Source organism: Oncorhynchus keta, chromosome 9, assembly GCF_023373465.1.
Source record: "Oncorhynchus keta strain PuntledgeMale-10-30-2019 chromosome 9, Oket_V2, whole genome shotgun sequence".
NCBI classification, from domain to species: domain Eukaryota; kingdom Metazoa; phylum Chordata; class Actinopteri; order Salmoniformes; family Salmonidae; genus Oncorhynchus; species Oncorhynchus keta.
Genome location: NC_068429.1, coordinates 28,365,918 through 28,376,673, shown reverse-complemented (window position 1 = coordinate 28,376,673; position 10,756 = coordinate 28,365,918). Strand labels below are relative to the sequence as shown.

The following is a 10,756-nucleotide window of genomic DNA, read 5'->3' as shown; positions in this document are numbered from 1 at the left end:
AGTAGTTAACTGGTTCTGCATGAGAGCGTCTGCAAAGCATTCTAAATGTTCACCCAAACAACACAAATCACCCACACCTTACCATTAGCACCATTGGGTGCAAAACAACAGGGAAGGTAGGCACGCAATCAAATCAAAGACTGGGATTGTAGACAAGTGCATTGCACTGTCGACGATGTTCATTTTTAAAGGCAATTTTCCTGAAGTTCTCGCAGATTGCATTCACGGTAAATGCAGCTGATTTCAGCTCTAGTGTGAATTACCTTTAAAAGTAATGTGCAATGCTTGTTTGACATTTGTTTGACATTATGCTGCATTGTTAGGAGCTCGTAACATAAGCATTTCGCTGCACCCGCTATAACATCTGCTAAACTGTGTACCGACCAGTAAACTTGGATTTGATTTAGACAATGCCTCACTATGTCAGAAAAAAATACAACAAACAGGAGAAAGGTGGATTAATTACAATCCTGATGACAAGATGATTGCTTAGGTCTTTTGAGTGTCAGCTGACGTGTTTTTTTTTAGGACTATTCTTTCTTGATTCTCTCCCTCTTCAGTCAGGGATAACTTGTGTTTATGGCCTGTTAAAGGCTTATTCTTCTGTGATAGCTATTGCTTCAGTGGGTGTCGGCAGTGCACTTATACATTTCCAGTAAAATAAGCTCTGTGGAGTTACACATCTGACAAAACAAGCTCCGGTCCAAAGTCAATAGAATGGTGCTGTAGTACACACATCAACGTGTTTCTGAGGAATATAGGTGGCATCGGGTTTCACGCTGACACTTCCTGCTATTTCATATTTGTGTTCCAACCACAAGCAATACATTCTCGCTGATCGTTCTGAAGTTCCACTTTGCTTAAGGTTTTGACTATGCATAATGAGTTGATATAGTTGTTAGATTATGCCATGTTTGTACAATACTACAGTTGAAGTTGGAAGTTTACACACACTTAGGTTGGAGTCATTAAAACATGTTTTTCAACCACTCCACAAATTTCTTGTTAACAAACTATAGTTTTGGCAAGTCGGTTAGGACATCTACTTCATGCATGACACAAGTAATATTTCCAACAATTGTTTACAGACAGATTATTGCACTTATCATTCACTGTATCACAATTCCAGTGGGTCAGAAGGTTACATACACTAAGTTGACTGTGCCTTTAAACAGCTAAGAAAATTCCCCAAAATTATGTCATAGCTTTAGTTGCTTCTGATAGGCTAATTGACATCATTTGAGTCAATTGAAGGTGTACTTGTGGATGTATTTCAAGGCCTACCTTCAAACTCAGTGCCTCTTTGCTTGACATCATGGGAAAATCAAAAGAAATCAGCCAAGACCTCAGAAAAAAAAATTGTAGACCACAAGTCTGGTTCATCCTTGGGAGCAATTTCCAAACACCTGAAGGTACCACGTTTATCTGTACAAACAATAGTATGCAAGTATAAACACCATGGGACCACGCAGCCGTCGTACCGCTCAGGAAGGAGACGGGTTCTGTCTCCTAGAGATGAACGTACTTTGGTGTGAAAAGTGCAAATCAATCCCAGAACAACAGCAAAGGACCTGGTGAAGATGCTGGAGGAAACAGGTAAAAAAGTATCTATATCCACAGTAAAACGAGTCCTATCTTGACATAACCTAAAAAGCCGCCCAGCAAGGAAGAAGCCACTGCTCCAAAACCGCCATATAAAAACCCAGACTACGGTTTGAAACTGCACATGAGGACAAAGATAGTACTTTTTGGAGAAATGTCCTCTGGTCTGATGAAACAAAATTGAACTATTTGGCCATAATGACCATCGTTATGTTTGGAGGAAAAAGGGGGAGGCTTGCAAGCCGAAGAACACCATCCCAACCGTGAAGCACAGGGATGGCAGCATCATGTTATGGGGGTGCTTTGCTGCATGAGGGACTGGTGCACTTCACAAAATAGATGGCATCATGAGGGGGAAAAGTTTGTGGATATATTGAAGCAACATCTCAAGACATCATTAAGGAAGTTAAAGCTTGGTTGCAAATGGGTCTTCCAAATGGACAATGACCACAAGCATACTTCCAATGTTGTGGCAAAATGATTTAAGGACAACAAAGTCAAGGCTTTGGAGTGGCCATCACAAAGCCCTGACCTCAATCCCATAAAATATTTGTGGGAAAGCACTCATGAGGAATGGGCCAAAATTCACCCATCTTATTGTGGGAAGCTTGTGGAAGGCTACCAAAAACGTTTGACCCAATTTAAACAATTTAAAGACAGTGCTACCAAATACTAATTGAGTGTATGTAAACTTCTGACCCACTGGGAATGTGATGAAAAAAATGAAAACTGAAATAAATCATTCTCTCAACTATTATTCTGACATTTCAACATTCTTAAAATAAAGTGGTGACCCTCACTGACCCTAGACAGGGAATTTTTACTGGGATTAAATGTCAGGAATTGTGAAAAACTGAGTTTAAATGTATTTGGCTAAAGTGTATGTAAACTTTTGACTTCAACTGTATGTAAATATTAGGAGGAAATGATAGACAATTATGGAGTCATTCGATAAAACATCTTAATGTTTATTGTGTGAAAAATGTGTAAACTTGAAAAGGATTAAAAGAATCCAACATTACTCATGGTAAAATAAGAATAGGAAGAAGATATGACATATATATATATATATATATATATAAAAACATTCACAAATTCAGAATAAAGTGTAACTTTTATATTTTATATAATTGTTTCTCCTCAAAAACAGCAGGTAGCCTTGTGGTTAGAGCGTTGGACTAGTAACAAAAAGGTTTCAAGATCGAATCCCTGAGCTGACAAGGTAGAAATCTGTTGTTCTGCCACTGAACAAGGCAGTTAACCCACTGTTCCTAGGCTGTCATTGAAAATAAGAATTTGTGGCATAACAACAAGAATGACTGGCATAACAACAACTCTCAACAATTCTTTTAAAATAATGTACAAGTCACAAATCTCAACAAAATTACAAGTAAGAACTCAATAGAATGTCCCTTTGCTGTCTGGGTAGTAAACTTTTGTAATTAGTTTCAAGTTTTTTTACTGTCATTATCAGGCTACATTTTTTTTCTTCTCGATGCTACTTCATGTTCAAAACAAACCGCTGAGATGAAGGGCAATTATTTTTTCTCACTCCAGTACACAATACATTGTTAGCAAGCTTCAAATGATAAAAACACAGAAGATTAAAGGACTAAATTCATATTCTGAAGTACTTAAAAAAGTTAGTCAACAGTAGTGCTACATTGTCTCTTGATTTTGAACAGTAATGAGGGCTTTTTAAGTGTCCAATGTCAATGTTGACATTTAACAGCTTTTCGTCCAGAGTGCATCATATTTTATATTAATTAGCAGGTTGTTGTCCTGCTGTTCCATTCTATTCATGAGGAGCTTGAGATGAGCCTCTTTAACTTCATTAACTCCTCAGGTGTCAGTGGCACCAGAGAGGGAAATGAGGGGTTCACCATCAGCGCCATATAAGGGTTCTCCACCCTTCCCAGTGATGTGCCTGGACAATAGCCCGGGGATGTGTGGCGTACACTATCCTGCTCCAGAGCCTGGCTGCTGGGGTAGATATTTAAGGGAATGCTCCCTGATGGCCGAGGCTTGTAGCTGGAGAACTGGTAGGGCGCCATGGGGCGGCAGTGACTGGTACTAGGGGAGGTGGTGGTGGTGGGCCTAGGCAGGTTTCTGTGCCTCTCCAGACTCCTCTCTCTCAGATCCCCAGAACCCCTGTCCTGGTCTTTGTGATGGTTGTGGAAGACCTGGTCAGCATGTGTAGCAATGGTGGGAGAGGTGTCAGACCAGGCCTGTGCCCTTTCCCTCTCCCTGGGCTCTGAGCCTGGGGTCTGACCCATGGTTGAATCCTGCAGCGATAGATCCCCAGGCCGGGTGCCAGCAGGCCCACACAGCAGAACTCCTTTTACCCAGTCATGGAGCATCGCCAGCGGGATCTGGATCTCCATCCTTCCCTCTGTCCCTCTGGGGGTACTGCACAGAGCGTGACTACAATTGAGAGGCCCTGGACTTTGCTTGGGGCTTTCCCCTCTCCACTCCCCCCTGGGCCAATCTGCGTACTCCCTCTTCTGGAGTTTGGGGACGGGAATCATGGAGGGGGCACTATCCTTGCAACTCTGCAGCGGAGAGGGGACGGGGGACTCTTTCTTCATGCCTGGGCTGGAGGCTGAGGTCGGGCTGTGGGAGTAGTCGTCTCTGGTCGCTAAGGGGTAGAGGTGGGTTTTCCCCAGGGGCAACTCTCCCTCCGGCGTCTCACTGCCCTCATCTTTAACCAGCCCCTTGGCGGGGTACAGAGGTGAGACCGTATTCAAGAACCTTGGGGAGATGTTGGAGGGAGGAGGGGCGAAGGATGAAGCAGGGTGACCGCCTGACTCCTGACCAGCCTTCTTGTGACTGAGGTTGAGTGGCTCAGTCCAGCCTGAGGAGTCCTTGTACTGGTTGGCCAGGGAGCGTAGGTGCTCCAGAGGCTGCTTTGCCCTCTCTGTCTGTCCTTGAGGGGAGGGGAGGCTGCTGGGGGTCAGAGGTGGGTGGACATAGGGGAGCAGATCTGGGTGGACGGGGTGGACAGGGTGGTGGTAGTACTGACTGTAGTGTACAGGCATAGGGATGATCCTCACTCTGGAGTCTGTCAGATAGTTATGGGGCTTCTGAGAGAACAGAACAACAATGAGTTAGTCAATTCATTTAAATGTGTGTTCGTGTGTCTTTGTGTCTTCATCAGTGTATTAGTGCTTGTCACTGTGTGTGCGTACATGCTCGTGTGCGTGTGTATGTTTGCTTGTTAGTGTACAGTACCTGGTGCAGGGATGTCTGTAGAGCTCCGTAAGTCATGCTACGCTTGGCTGTCCTGGGGCACTCGTCCTGCTCACTGAGCCTACTGTAATGTAAACGCTTCTGCTGGCATTGTGGCAGTACCTCCATGTAGTCTTCTCCTCTTACATGACACTCATACGGCAGAAGCAGCCTAAGGAAACATGAAGAACATTTATAGATACTGAACCGATTTACACAAACCACACGTACACTTAACGTACTTGCATTATCTGTGTCAAAGTCATGCAAAGATATGCAAGCATCCACCGTTATGCGCAATTACACAGGTATATGCAGACAAACACTCCAGCAGACACGCGAGCACAGACACGCTTGTATATTAAGTTCTCTGACTTACTTCTCGTAGTGTCTACGGGTGCAGGTGGCTGCACTGGTACTTCTGGGGTTTCCTCCCAGGGTGTTGTATACTTGCTTCCACATCTGCTGGGCCGTCACCTGGGAAGGATTCAGGATTATTTTAACACCATTGTATTCTGTATGTAACATAGACATACATGAAATGTGATGCCATACATTACAGGTTTTAACAACATCCAAACAGGTATAATAAACCATCTAACCACATGCACAGATGTATAATAGCCTAGTTTAATAATACACTTCTTTCTCTAGTCAATATCATGAATTAAGTTGTTGTTGTATCTCTTGATAAAGAGTGGTTTGACTCTTATCCCTCCAAACTTGTCAAGGAGATATCATGTTGCATCAAAACCTTGATAGGAATGCCAGTCTAGCAGCCTGTCAATGTAGCAGCTACCAAAGTGCTATAAACCATACTGCCTATCTGTATCATATGACACTAGTAATGTCTCCCTGCCACTGCTGCAGTCATTTGAGATTGTTTCTTGAAACAAATAAAAGCAGTAACTTCCGTGAGAAAGAAATGGATCTTTGACACAGACACAAATGGTTTACTAAATAAATATATATATTACATTTCCTGCTCAGACATAAGGTTATGGGTGCTATTTAAGTGACAGGAGGATAGTTTACTTTACATACAAATTAACATGATTTTCTGTTGAATCTGTGATTTGACTTGAAATATGAATTGTTCACACCTATTTTAATCAGAAACCAAGAGTGCACAACAACATCCCACTTAAACATAAGAAATATTACAAATGTTATTGTTATTTTACCTGGTGGTAGCCACCCAAGCTTTTCACAGTCGTGTACATCATGAACAGACCGACTGTAAATATAGAAACAATAAACAACATATCAGCTGTACATCCAGTCTGAGAGATCTCAACAATTACTGTGTATGCACGTGCTAGCTGTGTGTGTGTGTGTGTGTGTGTGTGTGTGTGTGTGTGTGTGTGTGTGTGTGTGTGTGTGTGTGTGTGTGTGTGTGTGTGTGTGTGTGTGTGTGTGTGTGTGTGTTTTTCTGCAGTACAGTATACTCACTCTGTTTGAAGCCCAGGTGTGGTATTTTCTCTATGGGTGTATTTCTCTTCTTCATGTACAGATGGAGGTCTTTGAGGAAGGTCTCCTCTCCCATCTCTTCGCCCTGTTCTGAGGGTCTCTCATCCTGGTTCTTTCCATGGGCCATTTTTTTCTGCCTGAGAACAAACACACAATACACACACAACATTACCGCAATGTTTACACAACATACTGAAGAAGACGACAGCATCATGTGGTTCATTCATCATTGACATTCATAGTTTAAAAAATGTATCGTAGCCTAACAGTATTTTACACAATAAGCTCTAACACATTAGCAACATACTGTACAGTAGTTACAATGCACATTCAACATGTTGACTGAGGCTTCCCTACAAATCAAACAATGAGTTTGACTGATGTTTTGTGTCCTATTGGAGAGGACAGATCAATCATATACTAGGGCTGCATTCAGTGAGGTGATGCGTTCACAACATTACAGATAGAAATGCAACATAAAAACCCAACATTATCTCATTCTGCTACATGGATAATCATGTTATACACAATACCTTTTCATCTGAATGTTGTGTAACATTTCACCCTTCTAAAAGGGATAAATTATCATTGGATAAATGACATATGTGCCCTGCCGAGCTATGAGATTGGAGAGTGGAGGAGAGTCAGAGACAGAATATGGCACACTCTCACATCTGTGTGCCACTTTATTACACAACATTTAATTGAGATACAGATTCTGCACAATATATTGCATCTCTTGTATCTGTCATGTTTTTCATATGCTGATCCAGACTTTACAGAATCTACTATAAATCTCTATGAGAGATATGTCTGTTTTATAGATTCTAATTAGGTCCTCTTTCATTGTCTACTTCTTATATATGTGAATTAAATGTTTAAATATTTAGTTTGTTTTATTATTTCATGAATGTTTAATTCACATATTTTATGCAAAAGGACCTTAAAGATCAACCACCAAAGAGGCAGTACACAAAGTATGAAAATATGTGTAACGGCGTTCTTCGTTTGTCGAAAGAGAGTCGGACCGAAATGCAGCGTGGTGGTTACTCATGTCTTTAATAAATGAATCGCGATACATGAAATAACTTATACAAATACAAAACAACAAACGGAACGTGAAAACCTAATTACAGCCTATCTGGTGAAACTACACAGAGATAGGAACAATCACCCATGAAATACACAGTGAAACCTTGGCTACCTAAATATGGTTCCCAATCAGAGACAACGAGAATCACCTGACTCTGATTGAGAACCGCCTCAGGCAGCCAACCTAAGCTACACCCCTACTCAGCCGCAATCCCAATGCCTACAAAACCCCAATACGAAACACAACATATAAACCCATGTCACACCCTGGCCTGACCAAATATATAACGAAACACAAAACACTATGACCAAGGCGTGACAATATGTCCCATTTCATCACACTGTGAAACTGTTTTCAGTGTTTCTTGCAAAGTTAAGTTAATTATGACAGATTTTTCAGTTTCACCCTATGTTGCTGAATAGAACCACAAACGGCAATTAGTTTCCGAGGCACCCAGGTAGAGAGTAAGCATCTAGACTGACACAATCGCCTGTGTGTTGACATACAGCGCATTTGGAAAGTATTCAGACCTCTTAACTTTTTTCACATTTTGTTACATTACAGCATTATTCTAAAATGAATAAAATAGTTTTTTTTCCCCCACATCAATCTACACACATTACCCCATAATGACAAAGCAAAAACAGGTTTTTAGAAATGTTTGCAAATTGATATATATATAAAAATAAATACCTTATTTACACAAGTATTCAGACCCTTTGTTATGAGACTCGAAAAAATGAAGCTCAGGTATATCCTGTTACCATTGATCATCCTTGAGATGTTTCTATAACTTTATTGGAGTCCACCTGTGGTAAATTTAATTGATTGGACATTCGGAAAGGCACACCTGTCTATATAAGGTCCCACAGGTGACAGAGCAAAAATCAAGCCATGAGGTTGAAGGAATTGTCCTTAGAGCTCTGAGACAATATTGTGTCGAGGCACAGATCTGGGGGAAGGGTACCAAAACATTTCTGCAGCATTGAAGGTCCCTAAGAACACAGAGGCCTCCATCACTCTTAAATGGAAAAAAGTTTGGAACAACCAAGACTCTTTCTAGAGCTGGCCGCCTGGCCAAACTGAGCAATCGGGGGAGAAGGGGCTTGGTCAGGGAGGTGACCAAGAACCAGAGTTCCTCTGTGGAGATGGGAGAAACTTCCAGAAGGACAACCATCTCTGCATCACTCCACCAATCAGACCTTTATAGTAGAGTGGCCAGACAGAAGCCACCCCTAAAAGGCACATGACAGCCCGCATGGAGTTTACCAAAAGGTAGCTAAAGGACTCTCAGACCATGAGAAACAAGATGCTCTGATCTGAATGCCTAGCGTCACGCACAAAGGAAACCTGGCACCATCCCTACGGTAAAGCATGGGTGTGGCAGCAAAATGCAGTGGAAATGTTTTTCAGTGGCAGGGACTGGGAGACTGGTCAGGCTCGAGGGAAAGATGAACAAGATGAGCAAAGTACAGAGAAATACATAATGAAAACCTGCTCCAAAGCACTCAGGACCTTAGACTGGGTCCTGTTGGAAGGTGACAACGACCCTAAGCACACAGCCAAATAATGCAGAAGTGGCTTCGGGACAAATCTCTGAATATCTTTGAGTGGCCCAGCCAGAGCCTGAACCCGATTGAACATCTCTCGAGAGACCTGAAAATAGCTGTGCCCCCTAGTGGCCAGGGACCCAAAGCAACCGCTTATGTCGCTTATGCCTGGAGCCGGCCCTGAATAGTGGTCTCCCTAGGCAGACGGCTTGCCTCCCACAATGTTAACAGTGTTCCAGCGTACACTGTTCTTTTGCACATTGCTGTTCCCCTAGGTCTGGAATTTCCAAGACAACTAACATAGCTTTGGGCAATTCAGTGTGAAATGTGAAATCACAGCAATTCACCACTTTATTTAAAAACCTTTCACCAAGCTTGGGAACCTGGGACAGAACACCTCCCTCTGCAACTGGATCCTGGACTTCCTGACGGGTTTAGTCCCTGGGCATACTCTACACACTCACTCACACACACTCACACTGACACACTCATGCACACATACACATACTTAATTTGCTCACACACACATAACACAAACACATTCATACTGATTCTACAATTGCACACACAATCATCAAATAGACTGCTGCTACTCTGTTTATAATATATCCTGATGCCTTGTCACCTTACACCATACATGGGCACTGACCCTGGAATGGTCCCTGTATATAGCTTTTCATTATGTTTTTATTATACATTTTTTCTAGTGTGTTTTTGGTCCACTGGACATTTTGATAAAACATGTTTATAATACTACTAATATGGACTACTGCATTGTTGGGAAAGAGCAAGCAAGAAAGGCTGTACAAGTGTACGTGACAATAACTTCAAACTTTAAAGGAAAAAAATGTCAAATCTCAATTGAATTCCATACCCTTTTTATCCTCTGTATTGAATAATTGTATGACATTTAATGGAAATTTGACTCTGAATCAGACAACAATATGGCATATACAGTGGTTTGGAAATACCATCAGTACCAAGAGTAGTATTAGTGGATCCAAGATTTAACCACATCAGTGCCTCCTCTCACCTATAAAGACTTGTGGATGGGGAAGAAACCAAGATGATATCAGAACCATCAACCAAGCCTTAAGAGAGTAACACAAGTTTTTAGTGGTGCTGCTCACCTGTGATTTCAGAAACAGAATGGAGATGGATGGGTCTCAGTCTCAGGCCTCTGCACCAGGCCACCTCGAATCCACAGGCTCTATAGATCAGAGTTTATATCTCCAGAGAGGTAGCTACAATACAGACTCAGCTCCTGTCTCTGTATGTCTCCTCCCGCTCTTCACAGTCAAGACAGTATTGTCACCTCTCCCTGTCACACATAAATACTAAAACACACCTGTTATGGCACCTGAATAACATTTTGGTCCAACGCTCTCAGGGAGGTTTATACCCAGAGTGCTTCCTGCTGGGAGATGGAAGTCGGACCAGTCCAACCTGCTCGTGGCAGCGTGCCAAAGGCGTGGCATCAGAATAGTCCACATAATTAGCCAGAATATAGAAATAATTTTGTTCGTTATTGGTAACAACAGACATTCACTCATGCATACTTTTACTTATTGCCAATAATATTTTTTTGTCAATGCCTGTCTCCTGTGTTGGAATGTAAACATCTTTGAGGGAAGTACACTACATGACCAAAAGTATGTGGACACCTGCTTGTCTAACCATTTAATTCCAAAATCATGGGCATTAATATGGAGGTGGTACCCCCTTTGCTTCTTTCTATAACAGCCTCCACTCTTCTGAAAAGGCTTTCCACTAGATGGTGGAACATCGCTGCGGGGTCTTGCTTTCATTCAAC

General features: G+C 42.1%; 1 protein-coding gene across 1 annotated transcript; it reads right to left on the bottom strand.

Moving 5' to 3' along the window:
• Window positions 1–2,549: 2,549 nt before the first annotated feature.
• LOC118387460 (AT-rich interactive domain-containing protein 5B-like) lies at window positions 2,550–10,350 on the bottom strand. The gene is made up of 6 exons (XM_035775841.1): window positions 10,074–10,350; window positions 6,283–6,437; window positions 6,015–6,067; window positions 5,210–5,307; window positions 4,834–5,002; window positions 2,550–4,685 (listed from the first exon to the last, which is right to left on the bottom strand). Exons 2-6 carry the CDS (start codon window positions 6,425–6,427, stop codon window positions 3,402–3,404), a joined length of 1,749 nt encoding a protein of 582 aa, XP_035631734.1. The 5' UTR covers window positions 6,428–6,437; window positions 10,074–10,350; the 3' UTR covers window positions 2,550–3,401.
• Between the last annotated feature and the right edge of the window lie 406 nt (window positions 10,351–10,756).